Below are 25592 nucleotides of genomic sequence, written 5' to 3'. Positions count from 1 at the left end.
TGAGCATCTTGGTGGGACCCTGTCGCACAGATGGAACGGGCCGGGGTCTGACTCAGCGTGGGCTCAGTTGCTGCTGCTGCTGGGAGGCCCCTGGAGAGATGAGCCTACTTGATGTGGGTGGGTAGGGCAGTGTAGCCCCATGGCGGGGACTGGGGTCTCCTGATCCTCAGGGAGTGAGGCCCAAGAGGTTCCAGCATGTGCTGGAGGGTGGGGCTGGCGGCAGGAAAGTCTCGATTTCCACGCAGTTGGGAAGCTGGCGGAAAAACACAGATGTCATTTAAACATTCAGCTTGCAGGTAGAGAAGTTAGGTTAAAAGCCAAGGTCATAGAGACTGCACACCTCATCCCGTTACGGCACAAGACTGCCTCCCTTTCCTCGGGTTTATTTAGGCGAGGTGGGTGTGCGCATGCGCATGTGCGTGCGCATGCGCTTGCTGGCGTGAGCGGGAGCGCGCATGCGCGCGCTTGCCACCTGCAAGCCGCTCGCCGCTGATGTCTGCGCGTCTGCCCCGCTGCGGTGAGCCGCCGAGAGCGCTGTGACAGGAGCATTTACACCGTGGAAATTGGCCAGCGCTACCCACGAGGGGCTGCGGTTTCTCTGGGTGGTTGCTAAGCATTAACCCGGACGCCCCCGCCCCGTGTTGTGCCCGCCTTCCTCCTCCAAACTGGTGACTGAGCCCGGGGTTTCCCAGCCTCACACTGTCGACCTCTGGGGTGGACAGTTCCTCCTGGGTGCGAGAGGACCTTCAGCGGCATCCCCGGTCTCTGCCCCCGGGGATGCTGGCGTGTCTGCTTCTCAGTTGTGACAGCTGAAACTGTCTTGAGACATCAGCGACAGTCCCCTGCCCTGCGTCCCCCTAACAGCCTTCTCCCTCCTTGATGCACCTAAGCGTCGCCTAGGTCCTTTGGCAGGTGCTCCGTGGACAGGCCCCACCACACGCCAGTTTATTCAGACTCCCGGGGTAGGGGACCCAGGTCTCTAGGAGTCTGTGTGCAGCCAGGGCGGGGGCCCATCTGTACGCGGCCGGGCCTGTGAAGGGCCACTTAGCAGCCTTCTCGGCTGGGGTGGGGGCCGGTTTCTGTCCCCAGCCGCTCCTGCAGACCCCGGGGGCCAGCCCCATCGCCTTTCTGGGCATCTCGGCCCTGGCGCACAACCTCTGTGCCTCTCTGGACGGGCCCTGCGGACGCCTGCCTGGTGTCGGCTCCCTCGTGAGGATCCTGGGAGAGGCCTTGGATGCCAACTGCACCCTCCAGGAGCCCTCGGACGCTGACCAGGTGAGGGAGACCGGCATCCTGGGCATAGCTTGTGCCACGCAGGTGAGCCCTCAGCTGTGCGGGTGAGGTGAGCACCCCCACCAGGCCTCAAGGCCCCTCCGACGTCTTGTTTCAGCTCCAGCTCGTGCTGAAGGCGATTGGCAATGCGGGCCTGGCGGCCGCCGCTCTCACCCCTGCTCTGAGCACTTGTGCGTCTGAGAGGAGCTGCCCCCCTGAGGTCCGGCTGGGGGCCATCCAGGCCTTCCGGAGAGTTCCCTGCTCTGCGGACGTGAGCTCCTGTGTGTCATTCCCTGGGGTTGCGATTGGGCGGTGGTGGGTCTCGAACCACTGTTTGCGAACTCACTTCTTCATTTGTTCATCCGTCGCGTATTTACTGGGTACCTACTGTGCACTGGGCACCTGCGTGAATAGGCGTCCGGGTCTCTGTTGACACGGAGCTTGCATCTGGTGTGGGAGGCAAGGACTGATCAAAGAAACACACAAATAAGCAATATGATCACAAACCATATAGGAGCCTTCCTGTGCTGCAAACCCTCTAGTTCGGGGGTCAGCGAGCTCTGGTCCACAGACCCTACACTCCCTTGCTGCCTATTTTGCACGAAATACTTTGCTGGAATGCAGCTGTGCCTGTTCATTTGTGTGTTGTCTAGGACTGCTTTTTTTTTTTTTTGCTACAGCTGCAGAGTACAGTCATTGCAAGAGCCTGCATGGCCTGCAAAGCCAGAAAAATGTACTGTCTGACCCTTTGCGAAAAAGTTGGCTGACCCCTGTTCTAGAGGCTTCTCTCGCCCTCAAGCCAGAGTCTTGACAGACCTGGCAGGCCCTGTGTGCCCTGACCACTGACTTGCTTATAGCTTTGTCTCCTATTTTCCTCACCCCTACGGCTCTCCAGCCACGCTGGGCTCCTGGTTTTCCTCACTCTGGGTGCGCTTCTGCCGCAGGCCCTTTGCATGGGCTGTTCTCCCTTCCCCGAATGCCTTTCCCCTGGATATCCTGAGGCTTCACTTCCTCACTTCCTGTAAGTCTTTGTGTATAAATCACTTTGACTGTGGGGGTCCTCCTTGGCTCTTGCACCTGAAATTACTTATACATTTAAAAAAACCTTTTTTTAATGTTCCCTTTTGAGAGGGAGAGAGAGGCAGAGTGTGAGCTGGGGAGGGGAAGAGGGAGGTGGAGACACAGGATCCGAAGGCTGTCAGCACAGAGCGCACGCAGAGCTTAAACTCACGAATCCAGAGATAATGACACAAGCCGAAGTCAGACGCTTAGCTGACTGAGCCCCCCAGGCGCCCTTGAAATTGCTTCCCCATTTAAGTTTTCCCTTTTTGGCATTTATCACCTAATACACATTTCACAGACGAACCACATTTATTCTCAGTCTTCCTGCTCTAGAAAATCACCTTCAGGGGACAGGAGCTGGGTTTATCTTGCTTGTCACTGTCACCTGGCGCTTAACACAGTGCCGGGCACATAGTAGGTGCTCAGTAAATACTGCTGCAAGAGTGGACGGATGGAGGGCTGTGCTCTGAAGGAAACCGGCAGGTGCCGAGGGAGAAAGTCACAGGGTGAGGGAGGTTGCTTGCTTAGGAAAGGGGCCTGGGCAAGCCAAGCCCTTGAGAGAATACCTCCTTTGTGTCGCACACTGTGCTGCTTCTATAAATAAAGTTTTATTGGAATGCAGCCACACCCATCTATCTACCTGTTGTTACCTGTGGAAAGTGGGGAGCCTTCGGGCTGGAGGATGACGGGGCTCAGCAGTGACCCTACCACCTCCCATAAACGGGCCGCAGGTGACAGCATCAGGGAGGCCTCCTATGGCGGAGATATTATAAAAGCCGGAGCGGGGGGGGGGGGGGGGGGGGGGACAGGGCCACCTGCTGGAGCCAGAGCAGCTCGGGGGACATGGAACCCCGGGGTGGAGAGGGGTGGGAGGTGGATGGACCCAGGGTGATGGCCTCCCCTCTGCCCGGGCCAGCGATCTGTGCTCTCCCGCCTGTACCAAAGCCCCGAGGAGGACGCTGAGATCCGCATCAATGCCTACCTGGCCCTGATGAGGTGTCCTGGCGAGGAGGTGTTCGCCCAGGTGCGGCACACCCAGGCCGGCGAGCGGTCTACCCAGGGTGAGCAGTGGGAGCTGGGGGTGGGGGCGGGGCTGGCACGGGGCCTCCCGCTGGGTGCAAGTGTTTGGAAGCAGGTTCACCTCTGCGCCTCAGGTGCTCTCCTGACCCCTTCCTGTTCTCCTTTTCTTGCCACACCCCCTGAACAAGTAGCCTCGTGTGCCCGCACGTCCCGTGTATGGCACCTAGACAATCTTGGACAAGTTGCTTCTCTTTCTGGATCTCCGTTTCCTCATCTGTGAAAAGGGATGAAAGCCGCTGACTTCCCTTGTAGCTCTGGCCAGCTCGTGACCTAGTGCCTGGAAGGGAGACCTGAGACAGAGGAGGAACAGTATCTCCAAGTCTCCGATCCCTTCTAGGGTCAGAGAGTACCCTTTAAACAGGGGCCTCTGGGGCTCCTGGCCGGCTCGGTCAGTTAGGTTTCTGACTCTTGGTTTTTGCTCAGGTCGTGATCTCATGGTTCGTGGGTTCGAGCCCCACGTCAGGCTCTGTGCTGACAGTGTGGAGCCTGCTTGGGATTCTCTCTCTCACTCTCTCTGCCCCTCCACTTCTCCTGCTTCCTGTCTCTTTCTTGCTCTCAAAATAACTAAACAAACAGGGGCCTCTGGCCATAGTTCCTAAACCCAAAAGTGAAACTTCAAAGAAAAATAAGTTGAACTAATTTTCAAAAATCTTGTGCATGCTACACAGTGAGGTGAGTCCCTGGAGCCCCACAGCCCGGGTTCAAATCCCAGCTCGGCGGCTCCCTGCCTGTGTGCCTTTGGACAAGTTACTAAACCTTGCTGAGCCTCTGTTTCTACATCTGGGAAATGGGGATGATCGTACTAGCACTGTCTCCCTCATAGAGGGAGCATAAACCGAGTCAGTACACAAAGGCATTTAGAACGGTTTATCTTTTAAAAATTTAAAGTTTCTTTATTTTGAGAGAGAGAACGCATGTACCTGTGCACGAGAGAGGGAGACACAGAATCCCAAGCAGGCTCCTCACTGTCAGCGTAGAGCCCAACGTGGGGCTTGAACTCACGAACCGCGAGATAATGACCTGAGCCAAGACCAAGAGGCAGAATCTTAACCGACTGAGCCACCCAGGTGCCCCTTTCCACCGCCCCCCTTTTTTGAAGGGTGTACACATTTAAAAGTCTGTCGTGCTGTTAGGTTACCTTCTAAAGAAGTGACATCCCCCCGAAAAGAATACAAACGGTACTGCTAGGAGATGTAACTGTTCGTTGGTGGTATCGGGTGGGATGGGATGGGATGTGAGTGGGAGGTGGGGAGAGAAAGCGGTTTTGGTCAAGTAGGCCATTAGCCCAAGCCCCCCCTCATCGGGGAATCAGGGAAGGGGCTCAGCCTTGATGGAGACCCTGGGGTAGCAGGCCTGTGTATTGTCCCCTGGGAACAAAAGCCAGCCTCCACTCTGATCCATGGCGGATTGTTCTAGAAGCTCCCTGCCGGGCATTCTGAGAGCCTGGGACAACCAAGCGGATTGGGGGCTCCCATTTAGACTCTAATATCCCTCATCGGAATCTTTCCCCTGGGTGATCTCATTTAATCTTTACTTCTCCAGAGAGCCTGGGGATCCCTATCCCGAATTGCACGTCACCCCTTTCCCAACCCTGAAAGATACTCATTTCTCTGGGCCAGGCTTCCTCTTGACTGGTCTGCACCAGCAGCCCTGGGAGATGGGTTGTGATGCTTCATTTTGCAGATGAGGAAACTGGGCCTCAGAGAGGTAGAGTAACCAGCCTAAGGTCACACAGCTCGTGAGTGGTGGACGTGAGATTCAGACTTGGGTCTGACTGTCAACCCAGAGCTTTCCCCACAGTGTCCCCCTCTCCCTTCCGGAAGGCACGTCAGGATGCCGTGCACGGGCTGAATTGACAAGTTCCATGAAAGCACCACTGTTGGCCGTGATTTCTTGAAATAAAATACGGATAGCTGGGCTCCTGAGAAGCCCCTTGGCTTGTGGAAGTGGCAGGACTTAGGCTACAGGCTCCGGTGGGGTGGGGGGAGGGAGTCTGTTCTCTGGGCTGAGCCAGCTCCAGATCCATCCCTCCCCTCCCCTCCCCTCCCCTCCTTGTTGGCTGTGACTGGACTCCAGTGGGTTCCTTTGTGTGGAGTCACCTGCTGCAGCTGCTGGAGACCGATGACCCTCTGAAGCGCGCTCTCCGGGAGACCCTCCCTGAGGACATCCTCAGCCAGGAGTTCCATCCGGAGGCCTGGAAACACTCATCCTATTCTGACGTCACCTTTCGCTCAGGTATGGCCATCCTGGGCAGCTGCTGCCCCGCGCTGGGGCCATGAAGCCCTGGGGGACCTGGGAGCTCTAACCCTCGAGGACACGTAGATCGAAGACATTCTTTCCCAGTTGTCACCTGTTTATATGCCACCTGCTTGATTTTTTTGCTCTGTTCCCACCCACCTGCCATTTTTGTTGGAAGAAGTCTAAACTCATCAACTATCAGCCAGTTCATAGCATGCAATGGAGTATTTCTGTCTTTTCTCTAAACTGGTTATTTTTTAACTTGCATTTATTTCAAAAGGAATCTGTCTATTACTACCGTTAATAAAAAAAAAATCAGTTTAACTCTGTAAACACAAGGTAATCCGGAAAAGGAATACAATGCTGATGAAATAGTGGTGGAAGATTGGCTCTGTTGCCTGCCTGTGAATTGGGGACCTGTTTTCCCCTGTGTTAAAAGGCACTAAACGGAGGCTGTCACCATCTTGTCGTAATTAAACAGAGCATCCAAAAGGAAACCCTGTTCTAGCTTGGGTACCTCTACTCCCTCGGCTGCTCCTGAAGTCTCTGGGTAGAAAGTGGGGTGCTCACCTGTCGGCAGGGGTGTCTTGATCTTTTCTGGGGTTTTGATGAGGCTAAAGGCAGAGACACCTGTCCTGCTGGAGAGGACGTGCCCCATCTTGCCTTGTCTTAGGCTGTGGCCCCTCGGTGGCCAGACTCTACTCTGTGACAGGTACAGAGTATGCTGATCCTCTCTCTTGGTTCTCCTAGTGTCTGGCAGCCTGGGAGCCAACCTGGAGCGGACCCTTCTCTTTTCTCCAGCCTCCTTCCTCCCCCGTTCCGCCATGACTAACCTGACCATCCACGCCCTAGGTCATGCCTTCAACTTCCTGGAGGTGAGAGGGGGCCCACTCTAGTCGCCTTGGGGCCTCTTCTAGAAGGCCAGGAGTTATCCCATCCATCCATTTTTCCATATATCACCTCTTGAATCTATTGATCCACTCCTCAGTCTTGTACCCCCTGGTCCTTACATCCATCCACCCACACGTACATACATCTGTCCATCCACTCGATCCCTCCCTCTCACCCATCTCTTTTCTCCCTCTCATCTCTGTACCTTCCCACCCATCTGTCCATCTACCCTCTCACCTACCCATCTATTCACCTGTTCTCCCAGTCAGCCACCTGCCCACCCATCCATGTATCCATCCACAAACCTACCCGTTCATACCTCTGTATGTTCGTCTACCTTCATCCGTCGTCCATCCATCTATCTGTTTATGTAGCCTCTCACCCATTTTTCCACCAGCTTCTCACCCTTGCATCTATTCATCCAGTCTCCTAGTCATCCACATACACTCCTGTGCACCTGTTCACACACCTGTCCACATATTCACGGTTATATACATCTGTATATCTGTCATCAATCCACTCTCCCATCCAATCCAATCCATCCATCCATCCATCCATCCATCCATCCATTCTTCTCCTCCATCTGTTCACTAATGTGCCATTATCCCCATCTCTCCATCTACCCTCTTTCCCATCCATCCATCCATCCATCCGTTCTTCTCTCTCACCCACCCATCTGTCTATTCACCTACCTACCTACCACAGCTTCATTTTTCTCACTCATCTATCCATCCTTCCATTCAATCTGTCCATCTTCCATTTCCATCTACGCCCATTCGTCTATCTGTCCATCCATCCATATATTCATATTTATCTACCCACCTGTCATCCATTGCACAAATATCTGTCTTCTACGTGACTTGTGCCAGGTGCTGTACTAGGCTCTGAGAATCTGATGATCAACAGGTAAGATAAGATCCCTGCCCACAGAGGTAAACAGATAAAAAATGAGTAAATATATTGATAAAACAGTGGCAACTTTCAAGTATTGTGTTCAGGAAGGCGAAGTTTGAGCTGTGACCTAAAGGGGGAGCTTGAGCAGCCTAGGGAAGAGCTGGGGTAAGAGCGTCCCAGGCGGAGGCACCAGTATGTGCAAAGGTCCTGAGACAAGAAAGGACTTGGTATGTTCAAGCAGCAGAAGTAGACCAGTAGAGTGAGAGAGACGTAAGACGGGTGTGCAGAGAGGAGCAGGGCCACATCGTGGAAGAGTTCTTTAAAAAAAGTCGTTTTATGTTTTTATATTATTTTTGAGAGAGAGACAGAGCGCCAGTGGAGGAGGGGCAGACAGAGAGGGAGGCAGAATCCGAAGCAGGCTCCAGGCTCTGCGCTGTCAGCACAGAGCCCGACATGGGGCTCGAACTCGTGAGTGGCGAGATCGTGACCTGAGCTGAAATCGGACGCTTAACCGACTGAGCCATTCAGGCGCCCCTCACATCCATCACATTTTAAGAACCAACTAAGCCAGGCGTATTCGCGTTCTCTCGAGAAACAGAACCAGTAGCACATAGGTACCTCTAGAAAGAGATTTATTGTAAGGAATTGGCCCACACGATTATGGAGGCTGGCACTTCCCAAGGTCTGCGGTCAGCAAGCTTTAAAGCCGATGGTGTTGTTCTAGTCGGAGTCCGAGGGCCTGAGAGCCTTTTAGTTTAGAGGCTTGAGACCTGGGAAAAGCCGATGTTTGAGGTTAGGCTGAAGGTGGGGAAAAGGCGATGTCCCAGTTTGAGGCAGTCAGGCAGAATTACCCTGTAGTTGTTGATTGCCTTTTGTTTCATTCATGCCTTCGACTGATGGGATGTGGCCCACCTACATTATTGGGGCACTCTGCTTGGCTCAGTCTATTGATTTAAATGTTAGGGGTGCCTGGGTGGTTCATTCAGTTGAGTGTCTGACTCTCGGTTTGGGCTCAGATCATAATTCCAGGGCTGTGGGATTGAGCCCCGCATCAGGCTCTAAGCTGAGAGTGGAGCCTGCTTAAGAGTCTCCTTCTCCCCCTGCCCCTCTCCCCCTGCTCTTGTGTGCACATGTGCTCGCTCTCTCTCTTGTCCTGTCTCTTTAATATATCTATGTATATAATATCTATATTTATCTATCAATCTAGATATACATAGATATAGATATTATATAGATAGATATAGATGAATGTTAAATCCATCCAAAACCACTCTCACAGAAACACCCCAAGTTGTGTGTGACCAAATATTTCAGCACCCCATGGCTCAGTCAAATCAACACAAAATTACCCATCACACCAGGCCTTCAGCATGCCTAGTGCATGAGACATGGGACCCTGCTCTCACGGAGCTCAGGATCTTGCAAGGGAGACACCCAGATTACAGCATCTGAGAGTGACCTGGAGGTTTCGGGCTGGACACTGAGGGGAAGGAGTGATAGATTTGGTCAGGGGATGGGGAATGTGGGAAGAGAGTGATGTGGGAATTCAAGGAGGACTTCCCAGAGGCGGTGCCATTTGAACCAGGCCTGAAAGAATTGGTAAGAATTTTTCCTGTGCAGCTTTTGCCCAGCAGATGTGGAACTTCATTTGGAAACATGGTGCCCCGGGGCACTTGGGTGGCTCAGTTGGTTGAGTATCTGATTCTTGATTTCAGCTCAAGTCATGAACTCCTGGTTCATGAGTTTGAGCCCTGTGTTGAGTTGTGTGGTGACAGCATGGGGCCTCCTTGGGATTCTCTCTCTCATCCTCTCTGCCCTTACCCTGCTCAATCTCTCTAAATAAATAAATAAGTTTAAAAAAAAGAGGGGCGCCTGGGTGGCGCAGTCGGTTAAGCGTCCGACTTCAGCCAGGTCACGATCTCGCGGTCCGTGAGTTCGAGCCCCGCGTCAGGCTCTGGGCTGAAGGCTCGGAGCCTGGAGCCTGTTTCCGATTCTGTGTCTCCCTCTCTCTCTGCCCCTCCCCCGTTCATGCTCTGTCTCTCTCTGTCCCAAAAATAAATTTAAAAAGTTGGAAAAAAAAAATTAAAAAAAAAAATAAATAAATAAAAAAATAAAAAAAAAAAAGAAAGGTGGATCCTAGGGAGCCCAGAGAGCCCTGCCCAAGTCTGCTGGGCACCCCAATTCGAGCCCCCTGCCCTGCAGCTCTGATCATCCATGTGACTGAGCAGCTCCTCATGGAGTCCTGGCTTTTTCTTCCCAGCTTGGCCTCCGGCTGGAAAATGCAGAGAAAATCGTCCACAGGCTGTTCAGCGGGAAGTCGTTCTGGGGGCACGAAGAGGAGGAAGAGGCCCAAGCAGAGAAGTCCCCAGAGCCAGAAGCAGGGTCCACCCCACATGCCAGCAGCCCTGACTGTCCGGGAGAAAGGTACAGAAAGGTGAGAGGCATGCAAGCAGAAGGTAAGGGGGGGTACCCGCTCCCACCCTGCTCCCACCGCTCGCCAGCTGAGCTTTTGGCCTGGGGTCCCAGCTGTCAATGACCTCAGACCCTGCCTTCCCTCCCCCCACCGCCACAGAAACAAGTAGCTGGTCCCGAGCTGAGTAGCAGAGATTAGCCTGCCTGGTGGTGAAAAAGCGTTTATCAAAGCATCACATACAATTAGAAAACTGCCCAAGATTGTTGGCGCTTTTCCGCCAGTAGAAAACATCCTTCTAATCAATGCCCAGACCATTGTCAGCACCCCAGGGGCCCCCTGCTCCTTCCTCTTCTAGTCTACCCCCTCCTAACCAAGGGTAATCACTAATCCCACCTCCTAACTACACTGATTAATTCTACTTAAAAACAAAAATCAACTTTGTAGAGGTATAGTTGGCCAGTAACAAACGGTGTGTGTTTACAGTATAGTTTGTTGAGTTTTGACATAGGTATGTGCTATGAAATCATCACCATAATAAAGTCAGTGAACATATCCATCACCCCCAAAAGTTTCCTCGTGCTCCATAATATCCCCTCCTTCCACCCACCCCTGTCCCCAGGAACCAGTGGTAGGTTTTCTGTCCCTGTAGATCACTTTGCATTTTCTAGAGTTACGTAAATGGAATCACGTGACACAAACTTAATTTTAAAAGCATATAACCTTGGGGTGCCCGGGTGGCTCAGTTGGTTGAGCTTCTGGCTTCGGCTCAGGTCATGATCTGTTTCATGGGTTCGAGCCCCACGTTGGACTCTGTGCTGACAGCTCAGAGCCTGGAGCCTGCTTTGGATTCTGTGTCTCCTCTCTCTGCCCCTCCCCTGCTTGCACTCTGTCTCTCAGAAGTAAATAAATGTTTAAAAAAATTTTTTTAATAAATAAAAGTGTGTAACCTTTTTGCCCAGCTTCCTGCATGCAGCACATTATTCTGTGATTCACCCACATGGCAGGCTATACTGGTAGGTTATTTCTTTTTATTGCTGAATAGCATTCCATTGTATGGATGGGCCAGTTTGCTTATCCAAGGGTGGATGGACCTTTGCGTTGTTTCCATCTTGGGGGCTGCTATGAACATTCGTGTACAAGTCTTCACCTGAGTGTATGTTTTCAGGTTTCTTGGGTGGATGTCCAAGAACGGGCATGACTGGGTCAGATGGTAGTTATAGGTTTAATCTTTGAGACCTTCCTGAACTGTTTTCCAAAGTGGTTGTGCCATTTTGCACTCCACCAGCAGGGTGGGAGAGTTCTGGTCTCCCCCTCATCCTCACCAGCACTTGGTGTGATTAGACCTTTTAACTGTTGTCATTCTGTTAGTAGTGGTATCTTCTATCTTTAATGTGTGACTCCCCAGTGACTAATGACGTTGAACTTCTTTTCATGCTTGTTTGTCCATACGTCTTCTTTGGTGTATGTTCAGATATAGTGTCTGTTGTTTTTTTAATATTGGATTGGTTTTTTATTACTGAGTTTTGAGAATTCTTTGGATTTTGGAAACAAGTCTTTTATCCGATATGTGGCTTGCAAATATTTCCTCCCAGTGTGTGGTATGATCTTTAATTTTTTAATTTTCTTAAAAATTTTTGTTTGTAGTGTTTATTTATTTTTGAGGGGGGGAAGGGGCAGAGAGCGAGGGAGACACAGAATCCGAAACAGGCTCCAGGCTCTGAGCTGTCAGCACAGAGCCTGATGCGGGGCTCGAACCCACGAACCGTGAGATCACGACCTGAGCCGAAGTCGGACGCTCAACCGACTGAGCCACCCAGGTGCCCCTAAAATGAACCATCTTAATGCAGACAATTCAGTAACATTAGTACATTCTCAGTGATGTGCAACCCCCACTTCTATCTAGTTCCAGAATACCCTCACCACCCCAAAGGTGACCCATACCCATTACAAGTCACTCCCCAGCCCCTGGCAACCACTAATCTGCTTTGGGTCTCTATGAATTCAACTATTTGGGACATTTCCTATGAATGGAATCAGACAACCTGGGACCTGTTGTGTCTGGCTTCTTTCACCTCCCATCGTGTTGTGAGATTCATCTGTGTTGCACGGGTCAGGACTCCCTCCCTTTCTACGGCTAATATTCCTCTGTGTGGAGAGACTATACTGTTTGTCCACCCGCCTGCCGAAGGACCTTCAGGCTGCAGGTTGCTTCCACTTCTTGGCGAGCGTGAATGATGTTCCTCGTGTCCTTTTGTGTGTGTGTGTGTGTGTGTGTGTGTGGTTTCTTTGGCTTAAAGTTGGTTTGTGAGATCATCTGTGTAGCTGTGTGTACTTACGGCTTGTTCGTGCTCTTTGCTGTGTCACGTTCCACGGTACGGAGACACCACCGTTTGTTTATCCGTCCTGCTTCTGCTGGGCTTCTGGGTGGTTTCCAGTTTCTGGCTTATTGCAGGTGGTGCTGTGAACATTCTCGTACGTGTCTTTTTGGTGAACGCACGTGCACGTTTCTGCAGGGCGTGTAGCCAGGAACGGATTTGGCGGGTCGCCGGGTGCTTTAACATCCGTTCTGTGGGTGAGGACTGTGCCTTCCGTGACTCTTCTCCCACTGAAGGCCACTTAGGTGGTTGGCACCTTTTTGCTATTATAAGAAGCTACTGCTGCATACATCTGATGGTGATCAGGGAGAGTGGCTGGGGCACTTATCGTGGGACATGGTCACATAGTTACCAGTCATCGAGTGTGAACCCAGGGCCCAAGGACACAAAGATGGTCGGGACATGGTCCCTGCCCTTTAGAGCCTCTTGGACTAGATCTGGGGCCAGCAAGTCACATGAATGAGGCTGGTGGGCTAGGCATAAACACTTTTTCTTAGAATCTATAATCCTTGGGGTGGCTGGGGGCCTCAGTCGGTTAAGCATCCGACTCTTGATTTTGGTTCAGGTCGTGATCTCACCGTTACAGGATTGAGCTCTGTGTCGGGTTCCATGCTGAGTGTGGAGCCTGCTTGAGATTCTCTCTCTCTCTCTCTCTCTCTCTCTCTCTCTCAAAGAAAAAAAAATCTACAATCGTTTTTGTCTGTTATTTTCACACTCTTGATGGAGAGTTGTAACCAAAGATCTCTTCTGCACCAGCACAGTGATAATGGCAACAATACTTGGCCTCCGTGTTGGAGAGGCAACAGGGAGAGGTGGGGTCTGTGGCAGGTTCCGGGAGCATGTGCCTCCATTAAAAGTGGCAGCTATTGTTCACCTCTTTCTGCCCCTTGTCGTGGTGGAGGAGGGGGGCAGGCAGGCCAATACTTGTATCTTTCGAGAAGCAAGAGAATCTGGATTTTACGTGTCATTTCTTAAATGTTTAAATGTTGGAAACAGATCCAATTTTCAAAAGGTCCACACTGCGTGAAATACACAGGAAGACAGTGTGCCAGAGACTAGTGCAGATGGGAGAGGTGGGGCAGGTAAATGCAGTGTGGTGCCTGGATGGCGTCCTGGAACGGAGAGAACGGGGCTGGAAAAACTGGCGGAATCAGAGTAGTGTCTGCAGTTTTGATGATAGTCCGTGTCTGTGTCAGCTTCTCAGCTCTCGCCCTGACCCTGGCAGTGAAAGACGCTGAGCATGGAAACAGGGTGAGGGGTGTATGGGAGCTGCTCGTACCATCTTGGCCATGCTTCTGTAAATCTAAGGTTATTCCAGAACAAAAGGATTGTTAGAACACTCACACCCACACACACCGTACTGGGCTCTGGGCAGGTCAAAGAAAACACATGTCTGGATTCTGCTTGTGGGCCATGAGTTTGGCAAGCCACGTTCCAGACACCAAAAGCCCTTGACCTTGCCCTCTGGACCAACCCACCCCGCCCCCCGCCACCCCCACCACTGTCCAGGCACCAGACCTGATCCTGGTCACCTGGCTTCTCCCTCAGGTGACCCAGAGGCGCACGGAGAGGCGGGCGCTGCGCTGTGAGCTGAGCGTGAAGGTGTTCGGGCACGAGCTGAGCGTCATGAACTGCGGGGTGATGGGGAGCCGCATGAGTCGCCAGTCCTTGAGCCTGGCCGAGCTGGCAGTCAAGCTCCTGAAGGTACCTCAGGCTGGGCTCGCCCCCTCCCCGCCCTGCTGGCCCCGTGGCATTTCCTTTGGTGCTTTAAAAATTATTACAGTACTTCTCAGACTTAAGATAGTGGGATTTCAAGCCAGGCTGCCCAAGTTCAAATCCCAGCTCTACCTCTTACCTCCTGGGGAGTGTTAACTAGTCATGGCCTCAGTTTCTGCATCTGTGAAATGGGAATGATATTATAACAATAATAGTGGGACGCCTGGGTGGTTTAGTCGGTTAAGCATCCGACTTTGGTTCGGGTCATGATCTCACGGTTCATGGGTTCGAGCCCCACATCAGGCTCTGTGCTGACAGCTCAGAGCCTGGGGCCTGCTTCGGGTTCTGTGTCTCCCTCTCTCTGCCCCACCTCCACTCGCACTCTGTCTCTCTTTCTGAAAAATAAATTTAAAAAAAAAGTGAAAAACCAATAAGTGCTCTGCATCGTGGGCAGCGCCCGCACTCCTTACCTGACTGACCCTGGGTCCCTGACCTCTGACCCTGATCCTTTTCCACAGTAAACTGTGTGGGTTTGAACTCGGCTTCACCTGGTTCTACGTACGTGGGTTTGGCCAGATGATTTCATGTGTTGATGGGCCCGGTTTTCTCCTCTGGAAACGGGATAATGATAATATCCCTTCCTTCCCCCCTCCCCCCCGCCCCTTGTATGAGGATCAAATAAGGTCGTGTGTGCTCCGTGCTCCGTGCATGCCTGGCCCGCTCCGGGGGCTGTCACCTGCATCACTACGGTTCTGTGACTGCAGGGGCAGGAGGTACAGGTGAACCGGAGGCTGAACCTGGCCTTGGAGGAGCTCACCTTCCCCACCATGTCTGGCCTTCCAGCCCGGCTGACCCTAAATGTCTCGGCTGCCATCAGCGTCCGAGTGCGAGGCACTGCCAGCTTCCAGCAGCCCCTGGATTTCTCTGTGAATGGTTATGTCAAGCCCAGGTAGCCGGCTCCTTGGAGCTGGGGGAGGGAGGGGGGCGAGGAGGGGTCTCCCCTTGCAGAGGGCTGCAGAGAGCGCGGGCACCACTCTGGGCTGGACAGGGTCCCTGCTCTGCAGACCATCTGTCACACCAGCTGCTGTGATTTGGTGGGTTTTGTTTTGTTTTGTTTTTGTGCCAAGAGACTGTGAGGAGGTCCTGGGCAGCTATGCCCGCTTTACAGGTGAGAAGACTGAGGTTCAGTGAGGTGACAGCATGGGCCCAAGGAAGCATAGCAGTGTAAGGCAGCGGGGACTCCAGTCTTCCCCCTGCTCCACGCTGCCTCTGAGGGGAGGGGAGGAGGGAGAGCGGGAGGGCCATTTAAGATGTGTGGGCACCGAGTCTGGTGACCCGCATAATCACCCACGAGGTGGGCACTGTCCTCGTTCCTGCCAGTGGTGGAGGAGACGGGCTCCAGGCAGGTGCACTGTGGGTCCAGGGCCACACAGCATGGGCCGAGTTTGCTCAGTGCTCGGTCTGATTCTGCAGCGGGACTGACTCGGCTGGCCTGTCTGTGCTTTCTGGGTCTGACGGGGGCAGTGTGGGCGTCCTCTGCGGGCTGCTCTTTGGCACGAAGACCCCAACTGGGGCTCAGACAGCCCAGGTCACCATCCTGCTACCCTTCATCCCAGCCATGGGCCCCGAGTGGGTGGTCTCACCTGTCCCGTCCTGTGTCTGCGCCTATGAGTTGAGGCCGACGATGGTGAGGACTGGGAGGACGGTGTGTGAAGGGCTCGGTGCCCCTGGAGTGTGGCCAGCGATGACCCCGGCGCACGGGCCGCTCTGGCTCGAGATTCGGAGAACAGCCGGGGGTGGTGGGCGAGTGGGTGCTGGGCTTACGCCCCCTCCCCCCACCCGGGTCTGCGGGACACAGCTAGTGTCTGTCTCTCCCCTCAGTGCCCTGGTCCGGATCTCAGCGCAGATGGGCACGGTGGGTGCCCTGGGGCAGGCCGGGCTGAGGTGGGTGACCGGCATCCGGGGCACCGCCAGCCTGGATGGCGGGATCCAGGCGAGGAAGAGTCGAGACCTCAAGGTGCATCTGAACACGCTCGAGGAACCTGTGGAGCTGCTCAGCCTCAGGTGGGTGGCCTGCCCCAGTGGGCGGGGCCGTGAGCGCCTGCCCCTGCGGAGCGAGGGCGTGGGCAGGCATGGGCGGGGCCTGAGGGCTCGTGCATGCGTGTCTGTGAGCACCCGTGAGCGTGTGCACATGATCATCAGTGTGTGCGCCTGTGTGTGTGTGTGTGTGTGTGTGTGTTCACATGTGTCTGAGAGTAGAAGTGCGTTAGGTGAGCCTGTGTGTGCAGAAGGGGGTGCGTGTGAGTGTGCCTGTGTGAGTGTCCTGTGTGTGTGTGTGTGTGTGTGTGTGTGTGTGTGTGTGTGTGTGTGTATTAGTGTGGGATTGTGTCTGTGATGCACTGTGGGGGCCAAGGCCTGGAGGTGGGAGCTCTTACAGGGCTCTCTCCTGGGACCAGCTTGTTCCTAGCCTCCTGGAGAGGTGACTGTTGGACAATGTTTAAAACCCCCCACTTGCTCCTAGGCTAACCCAGGTCTTACGTGATTGTCCTTCTTCATGGGGGTCCTACTCACCTCTTACCTGTTTCCTTCCACTACCTCCTGCCTTTCACTCACTCCCTCTCCCTGCACCCTTACGCCCTTGAGCCACCCTTTTTGTGCTTCTAAAGAGGCCCCTTTATTCCCACCCCAGGACCTTTGCACCTGCTATTCCTGCTGTCTAAGATGCCGGCTCCTTCGCATCCTTTAAGTCTCTGCTCACATGTCAACATCTGCAGATATCCACACACTCCCAGCTAACGGAGGCCTTGCCCTGTCCCCAAGACAGACCCCATGCTGCCCCCATTCAGGTTTATCATGGCACTCGTCACCAGTGCTGTGGGTGAGTTCTCCAGAGGCCTGTCCTGCTCACGGTGGCATTTGCCCTGGTGTCAGACTGTGGCAGCTCAAGGCGTATTTGTCCGGAGAATGAACGAAAATGACTTGTTTGGGACTTTCCTCTTTCCCCACCCAGCTCTAAGCTGTACCTCGTCACCGGGGATGGCGTGAGGAGCCTCAGTAATGCCCGCAGCCCTTCTGAGGCCCAGTCCTGTACTGACAAAGAAGGTAGGCGGTAGTAGGGTCCTTGCCATTGCTGTCCCCAGTTGGGCATCTGGGAGCCGAAGGGGCCAAGGACAGCTCCAAATGCGAGAGTTGCTCTCCTGCCCAAGAAGGATTTATACCCCTTAACTCTTTGATTCTGCTTCTAGAACTCTACCCTGTGAAAACAAGCCAATAAAATGTGCTATGCACAAAGATGTTCACAGCGTCATTATTTACAAGGGCAGAAAACAGGATGCAACTCAGCGATCCAGTCCTGGGTGATTGGCTCCTTACGAAGGCTTGCGAGCTACGAATAGGTTGTTACGTTTTCCAAATGTGAAAAGTAATCAGAGGAAGAATATTTCAAAGTGTGGAAAATTTGTGCAGTGCATATTTCAGTGGCCAGAAATAAAGTTTTATTGGTACATGGCCATGCCCATTTGTTGACCTATTGTCTGTGGCTGCTTTTGTCCTTCAATGGCAGAAGTGAGTAGTAGTGACAGACCATCTCTATGATCAGCAAAGCCTCAAGTATTTACTCTCTGGCCCTTTGTAGGAAAAGTAAAACCCTCCAACTTCTGGTTTAGTGAGTTACTGAGATATCCTATGACTTTACATTTTTTTTAAAAAGTTTGTTTATTTTTGAGAGACAGAGAGAGAGAGCATATGCAAGTGGGGGAGGGGCAGAGAGAGAGAGAGAGAGAGAGAGAGAGAGAATCTCAAGCAGGATCCATGTTTAGCACAGAGGTCGATGTGGGACTTGAACTCACGAGCTGCGAGATCATGAGCTGAGCCGAAGTTGGATGATGAACCAACTGAGCCATCCAGGTGCCACTAAGTTATTTCCCTTTTATTTATTTATTTTTTTTTAGGTTTTTTTTTTTTTTTTGATGTTTATTTACTTTTGACAGAGAGAGAGGGAAACAGAGCATGAGCGGGAGAGGGGCAGAGAGAGAGAGGGAGACACAGAATCCAAAGCAGGCTCCAGGCTCCGAGCTGTCAGCACTCAGCCTGATGCAGAGCTCGATCTCACGAACTGTGAGATCATGACCTGCGCTGAAGTCGGACATGTACCGAGCCACCTGAGCACCCCAACCTGTAACTTTCAAACCCTGTAATGAAGGAGATATTTTAACAACATTAGAAAATTATCTGGTAATGACATCACGTTATTTTTCAGCAAAGCTGAAAAAAAAAAATGGGGCGGAAATTCTCCAAACCGGAGTGGATCTTTGTAGTCATTTTAGATGTAAAGTCGGGGAGGGGTCCATCTAAACGAACTGACCACTTTAGGCCGGGTGCTGTCCTGAACACTGACGGGCTCTGTCAGTCCCCACAGTAACACCATGAGGCAGGAACTGTTCTCAGTTCCAGTCCACCGATGAGCAACACTGAGGCACAGAGATGTTTAGCAACTTGCCCAAGGTCACACAGCTGAGAACTGGCAAAGCTGGAATTCGGACCCAGGCAGTCTTGCTCGGGAGCCTGTGTTCCTCTACACACAACTGCCCACACTCTTCATGTCTGCACTGGGGTCCTCAAGCCAGGGTGATTTTGCCACCTTCCCCCCACCCAGGGGACATCTGGCGATGTCTGGAGACAGAGGGTTGTCGTAACTAGCACAGCTCCCGCAACAGAGGCTTGACTAGCCCAGTACGTCAGTAGTGCCGAGGGTTGAGGGACCCTGGTTTACATGGCACTGGTTCTCAGAAGCAAGTGGAGAAGCTTTTTCTTTAAAAATTTTTTTTTAACATTTATTTATTTTTGAGACAGAGAGAGACAGAGCATGAACGGGGGAGGGTCAGAGAGAGAGGGGGACACAGAATCCGAAACAGGCTCCAGGCTCCAAGCTGTCAGCACAGAGCCCGACACGGGGCTCGAACTCACAGACTGCGAGATCATGACCTGAGCCGAAGTCGGCCACCTAACCAACTGAGCCACCCAGGCGCCCCGAGAAGCCTTTTCTTTGCTGCGTGAGCAGCCGTGGGCTCCCGCCTGGAATTCTCTAGCTCTCTGCTGCCCAGTGCTGCCCACTCCCCTTTCTCCACAGGGTCCCGCACCTGGGGCTGGCAGCTGTGCACAGAAGTCACCTGGCCACCAGCTGGTCAGCCCTCCCTGCTCTCGCTGCCTGTGTTGGCAGCTGTGACACTGAAGAAGCAAGACCAGGGCCTTCAGCAGTACCTCCTGGAAGCTGCCTATACCTTCCACCCCCAGGTAGGCCCTCTGGAATGGTCCCCCCTTCCCCAGCCAAGTTGTGGGTCTCCCTAGGTCTTCTACTCTGGGATCAGCCTCATGAGGACATGGGGCTCCTCTCTGGAGCGGCTGGGCTGGGCTGGTCCAACTGTGGTCTGCCTCCTGCCTCCGGACCCTTGCACAGGCTGATCCTCTGTCTCTGGCTGTCTGACTTGTTAACTCTGAATCTTCCAGTCTCAGTTCACACGTCCCCTGCTCAGCAAAGCCTGCCTTGATGACCCCAATGCAGTCATGTTCTTTTGTTACTTGCTCTACTAGGACCATGCTCTTTCCCTTTAGATCATTTTCATGTTTGTTACTAAAGCTCCTTGGCTGCTGTCTGTTTTCCCCACTGGCTACTCAGTTCCCGGGAAGAGCTTCAGTGCCTGTTTTTCTCTCTCCTGTGTCCCCATCATCTGGCACAGAATGGGCATTCAATAGCCTCCTCCTCTGATCTCCCAGTGTCTGCTCTGGTCTCCTTACCATCTGTTCTCCCCTAGCAGCCAGATAGGTCTTCTGAAACCCCAGAAGGTTCTTGTCCCTCCTCTGCACAGAGCTCTCCAGTGGCTTCTGTCACTCTGAGTAGGAGCCAAACACCCTGAACCACTGGTCTGTCCTTCTCATCTCCCAAATTCTTTACCAGATTCACCACTGTCCACACACTGGTCTCCCTTTTTTTTTTTTTTTAAACACCAAGCACATTGCTACCCCAGGGCCTTTGCACTGGCTGTTTCTTCTGGCTGGAATACTCTTTCCCAGGCATCCACTTGGTTCTCTCTCTTGCTTCCTTTGTTTTCTCAAATGCCCCCTCCTCCGAGGCAGCCTTCCCTGACTACCATGTCTGGCCCCAAACACTGAATTTGTCAGCAGAGTACCCCTTACCAGGTGCCGTCCTGTGTAGACTTGTGTCTGGTGGTCCCTCCCCTCTAGAATATAGGTGCCATGGGGATACGGGTCTTTGGGTATGTAATGCTCAGTCACACTCCCTGTGCCTACAGCTAGCTTCATACACAGTAGTGAACCTTTACAGGTAGTGAAAGAACGTACGATGATGCAGGGTCTCAAAGGGTGCTCTTGTCTTATGCTGTGTTGTTCTAGAAGCAGACCTGAGTCAAGGATTTGGGTCAAAGTGATTAAGAAAAGGCTCCAGGGCGACCTAGTAAGAGAGTGTGGAAGTTAGAATAGGGAAGGAAGAGGGGCGCCTGGGTGGCTCAGTCGGTTAAGCATCCAACTTCGGCTCAGGTCATGATCTCGCAGTTTGTGAGTTTGAGCCCTGCATCGGGCTCTGTCCTGACAGCTCAGAGCCTGGAGCCCGCTTCCGATTCTGTGTCTCCCTCTCTCTCTGCCCCTCCCCAACTTGTGCTCTGTCTCTCTCTGTCTCTCAAAAAATAAATAAATGTAAAAAAAATTTTTTTTTAAAGAATAGGGAAGGAGAAGAAGGTGAGTGGGGAGTGACGTCAGGTGAAGCAGCAGCTTCTTCCTGATCCTGGGGGAGCCCTGGAGCATGGGTTCCAGGTCAGAGTGGGGTCCTTGTGAGGCTGGGAAGCTGCAATTTTTTGTTTTTTGTTTTTAACTCCTGTAAAAACGCACAGGAGGGCAACATCTGGAGGCCCAGGTGCCAGGTGTTAGCACACTGTGCAGAGACTCATAGATACGTGCACTGAGCTGGATAAGGGATCTGAGGGGATCTGCTCAGGGTGCCCCTGGTGGGTGCCATGCCTTGCTTCTCCCCAGGCTATTTGCGGGACAAACCAAGTCCCTGTAGACGTGGTCCTGAGTTTCCTGTAGGACTTTGCTCTTCCCCAGGTACTGCTCGAGATCCCCAAATTTGCGATTTTATTCTTGCCTCGCGAGGTCAAGGAGGAGCCTCAGAACTCAAGTTTTTGAGTGGTGGGGATGCGGGTCTTCCCTCGGGAAGAGGGAGAACCTTCAGACTGGATGAGATTCTGGAGCCTGAGCAGTCTGCTGTGTTTCCAGAAGGACAGCTGGCTCCCTCGGGAAGCTTCGGCTCATGTCTTCATGGGCACGCCCAAGTCACACGTGCCCAGGGACGTCGGGGTGGACGTCAGCTACAGCTTGCCCCAGGGGAGGTTCCGGCTCAAGCTTCTGCATCTCAGGAAGAAATTGGAGCTAGACGGTAATGACCGCGTCCCCTCCGTGTTCCCGGGGCCCCGAGATAAGAAAACTGGCAGGATGTTGTCCTGGGGGAATGCAGGGGGCAGAATGGCAAACCCTGGTCCCTAAACTCTTGCATTGTCCCCAGGAAAGATCGAGACTCTGCAGAGCGGCCACGTGGGTCACCTGGAGCTGATAATGGATGACCGGGACGTCTACTACATCAAGGTTTGCTGCATATCTCCGTATCCTCGGGCCTCCCACGTTGGCACCTGCCACCTTCCGGGCATTTCCAGCCTGAGTCCCAGGGTCCCTGCTTACTAGTTGACGTCACCATTGCTGTGTCCTCCTCCCATAACATTTGTGACCTCTTGGCACTCAGAGACGTATAAAGGAGAGAAACGTGGGCTCGAATCTTACTACCACTTAGGTAAAAAAAATCAGTCATATTAGTAATTCAGGAGCATGCTTTAAGCTCAGTAGAGAGAGGCAAGTTAAAGCATGCCGTTCCCCAGATTTCCAGAAGAAATAGCAGTGTGCGCCCCAAGCAGTCTGTATTAGTTCCCCAGGGCTGCTCTAACAAAATACACCCCCCCAAATTAGGTGGCTGAAACACCAGAAATTTCTCACGGCTCTGGAGGCCGCAGGTCCAAAATCAAGGTGTTGGAGCCTCCGTGGCTCTTGGGAGGCTGGGAGGCAGGATGTCCTCCATGCTTCCCTCCCAGCCTCCGGTGGCCTTAGGCATCCCTTGCCTGGTGGCATCTTTTCTCTGTCTTCACGCTGTCTTCCTCTGTCTGGGTCCAAATTTCCTCTTTTTATAAGGACATCTGTCCTTCCAGAGTAGGGCCCGCCCTCGTGACCTTATAACCCGCTCGTATGCAAAGCCTCTGTTTCCAAAGAAGGTCCAGAGGGAGATGGGGAGACCAAGGAGGGGATTGAAACCCGTAGGTTTCAGCGTCTTCGTTTTGTCTATTTATCAAGCACCCATAGTGTGCCGGGTACTTGGAAGACAGCTCAGTGAAAGAGACACACACAATTTTCTCCTCTTGGGGCTTCCATTGTAACAGACAAAATCAATAAGTAAATTGTATAGTGATAGGTGGGTATCAGTGCAATAGGAAAAGGGAATCCTTGAGCTGGCCATAGGAGTCTGAAGGATCAGCCGCGAAGGCTATTGGCTAAGCTCCGTCCTCTGTCCCCTGTCCAGTCTGTCTCAGTTCTTGTGGGCGGAGCCGGGCTTGCTGGCCAAGCCCGGCCCCGCCCCCAGTGATGCTAGGGCCTTTTTAGGGCCGGAGTGACCTGTGGCCAGCAGCTGGCGGTGAGCCCCAGCGGTTTGAGGCCCAGCTGGAGGCAAAGCTGGTGACGGCGGGCCGCCCTGTGGTCCTCACCGGGCACTTCAGCCGGCAGGCAGGCAGCCGGTTGGCCTTCTCCCTGTTGCTGAGCAACGTGCTGAGTGACCAGGCCCACCTGTCAGGTAGGAAGAGGGGCCCCCTCCTGCCCACTCCCTCTCTTCAGGGCGCCAGGGTACAGGAGGGGGAGGGCTGAGCACCCCACGTGGAGTCTCCATGCCCTCGAAACCTGTCAGTATTAACATCCCCTCCAAGGGAAAATCCAGGCTCCGTACCTGCTCATGCCTTCCCTTCGATGCCCCCCCCCAGAGGCTCCCCTCGACGCCAACTACCTTCCATGAACCCCAGAACAGCAGCTTTTGGACTCTCTTGATTCTGGCCCATATTCCACAATGTGTAAAATGCACATTTTGCATTGTGACCCAAATTGCACGGGGCACGGCTTCAACCTTGAGCACATGGCCTGGCCTGGGCACGGGCCAGCCTGGCAGGTGCCTGTCCTGATGCCAGAGCTGGGGTGTAGCCCTGTGGCTCTGCTCCTCGTGGGTGTTCTGGGAGATTCCGGGGGGATGACGGCAGGGCCTGCTGGCCCCCTGGCGTGGGTATTCCAGGTAATGTCACTGGCTGAACGTTGGGGTCGCAGAAACAGGTTTCCAAAGGCCTCCCCAGATGGCCTCCGAGGCATTGTTTTTCTCCTCTGATCTGTCTTGTTTTCTACTTGAAGACTTTTGGCCTGGACCCACAAAAGTGACTTTCGGGGTCGCCCCCGAGTAGTAGGGTCAGTGCTCTGACATCGGTGTTCCTCGGCAGACACCGGGGCATCCTTTCCACGAGCACCCCTGTCCCCGGGGCCCCTGGGAGGGACCCCGGCCACACCAGGCCTGCCGCTCTCACTGCCCACTCCCCCCGCAGTGCTGCTGGAGAAGAAGGCGGAGGACGGGCTGCAGGTGGTGGTCCTGGGCGGCGAGCTCTCTGTGCCGGGTTTCGTGGGGCTGCGCGGCCTGGGTCTGGTGCAGCAGCGGGGCCGCCTCTGGACCAGCTCCCTGAGGATCAAGTACGGCCTCCTGGGTATGGACCTTGAGCTGGGCGGGGGCCGACGTGGCGGGACCCTCGCCCTCTCCTGGGGCTCTGGCTCTGGGGGCCGAAGTGCCATCTTACCTTTTGTCCTTTCATCACCCTGTTCCTTAGCCACCTGGTCACTTTGTTGGCCCTGAATAGACCTGAGCACCCACCAGTTAAAAAAATAATAAAGATATTTAAGTCTGTCCCTTAAGCCCTCCCTCCCCTTCAGTAGGTTCCAGCGAGTGACGGGAAGTGGAGCGGATCCGGGGCAGGGGTGGGGGTGGCCGAGACTGGGCTGTGTGCTCCCGTGTCCCGGGAATGGGGATGGAGGGCTGCTGGCGGACGACGGGCAGGCGTCTCCGGGTTGCCCCGCGTAGGTCAGGCGAGGCAGCTGGCGCAAGAATGCAGCACCAGCCAGAAGCTGCGGACGCACAGTGGCTCAGAGGCAGCTTATGAGCTAGAGCTGGACCACGAGCTCCACTGCACGCAGGCCCCAGCGCTCAGCCACAAGGTGAGTGCCCTGGGTGGGTGGGCGGGGGCGTCTGGGGAGGGCCCAGAGCTCATCCCCACGGAGAGATTTGGTCAAGGTCACGTATGGGAACGGGGCTGGAGTTGGAGCTGCAGTCTCAGGCTTCCGTCCATTGGTTCATTTGGTCTTTAGTGAATATCTACTATGTGCCTAGCACTCAGGAGAGCTGTGCACAAGGCAGCGCCTGGCCTGTGGCATGCTGTTGCTGGGTGGGGGCAGAGAGAGAGAGAGCGAGAGAGAGCGAGAGAGAGAGAGAGAGAGAGAGAGACCAAAGCAAGGGAGCCGTAAGGGACATGGATGGTAAACAGGGAGGAGACTGAGGAAGCATAACAATGGGGAATCTAGTTTGGATGGGGTGGTAGGGAAGGCTTCTTTGGGAAAAGTACATCTTAAGGTGAAAATGAAACCATGAAATGGCTCTGTTCCTATGGAAGCCTGCTTCAGGAAGGGGACATGGCAAGTGCAAAGGTCCTGGGGCAGGAGGGAGAGCTGGAGCGATAGGGACTCGCAGTTCGCCATAGTGGCTGGCAGCGTGAGCAGAAGGGAGAAGCCGATGTTCCCTTGTTAACTGACTTATTTCACATTTTCCTCTCCCACTGGATTCTTGCCCCCATGAGTGCAGGATCTTCTCGAGTCTTCCTTCTTGGGTATCTGATGTCCAATGCTGGGCATAGTACCTACTTGGTACTTGGGGGAAAATGTGTTCAGTGAATGAATACATGAACGAACCTGGTGTGGAGATGTGAGAGGGGGTGGCAGGATGCCAGGTTCGAAACCCTGATCCACTGAGGTTCTGTCAGAGAGCCAGAGGCTGCCGTAGAGAGTGGGGGCAAGAGGCCGCGGATTTCACTCAGTCCACGCTCAGGATTTAAGGGGTACTGACCACATAGTCTCAAAGGTGGACCATATTCTAACGCATTGTTTTACGAAATCAAAGTCAATGCAAAAAGACATTCACCTCCTGTGGAACTGTCTGCCCAGAGGAGCCACGGTGGGTGGCAGCGAGGAGGCCCAGGGACTGGGCAGACCAGGCTTCCTTGCGGATCTCCTTGGGGGGGGGGTCCCCAGCTTCAGCTCCGGCACGAGGAGGGCTCGGGCCAACTGCACTCCCACCTGGAGGTGAGCTATGGGAAGCACTGGAACGAGAGCAGCGGTAAGAGGCAGTTCCGCATCAGCCAGACCTTCCAGAATGACTCCGGCCCGGCCCTGAGCAATTACTTCGTGGAGGTAAGCGCAGGCTGCACAGAACCGCAGCGTTGCCTGGTGGCAGCTGGGCATCCCCCCTC

General features: G+C 53.7%; 1 protein-coding gene across 1 annotated transcript in view; it reads left to right on the top strand.

Moving 5' to 3' along the window:
• Positions 1-25592, top strand: part of LOC125928630 (uncharacterized) — a 145845-nt gene that overhangs the window by 23295 nt on the left and 96958 nt on the right. The window contains exons 12-28 of the mRNA XM_049639363.1: positions 1090-1275; positions 1391-1543; positions 3251-3395; positions 5491-5649; positions 6403-6527; positions 9698-9886; positions 13774-13929; positions 14706-14890; positions 15823-16005; positions 16952-17043; positions 19070-19233; positions 21229-21388; positions 21515-21594; positions 22654-22840; positions 23628-23783; positions 24155-24288; positions 25375-25533. Of these exons, the coding sequence (XP_049495320.1) occupies positions 1090-1275; positions 1391-1543; positions 3251-3395; positions 5491-5649; positions 6403-6527; positions 9698-9886; positions 13774-13929; positions 14706-14890; positions 15823-16005; positions 16952-17043; positions 19070-19233; positions 21229-21388; positions 21515-21594; positions 22654-22840; positions 23628-23783; positions 24155-24288; positions 25375-25533 (2613 nt within the window). The remainder of the gene's footprint in view (positions 1-1089; positions 1276-1390; positions 1544-3250; positions 3396-5490; positions 5650-6402; positions 6528-9697; positions 9887-13773; positions 13930-14705; positions 14891-15822; positions 16006-16951; positions 17044-19069; positions 19234-21228; positions 21389-21514; positions 21595-22653; positions 22841-23627; positions 23784-24154; positions 24289-25374; positions 25534-25592) is intronic.

This window comes from Panthera uncia, chromosome E3, assembly GCF_023721935.1.
Source record: "Panthera uncia isolate 11264 chromosome E3, Puncia_PCG_1.0, whole genome shotgun sequence".
NCBI classification, from domain to species: Eukaryota; Metazoa; Chordata; class Mammalia; order Carnivora; family Felidae; genus Panthera; species Panthera uncia.
The sequence above is the reverse complement of the archived record's forward strand: the minus strand, read 5'-3'. Positions and strand labels throughout refer to the sequence as shown.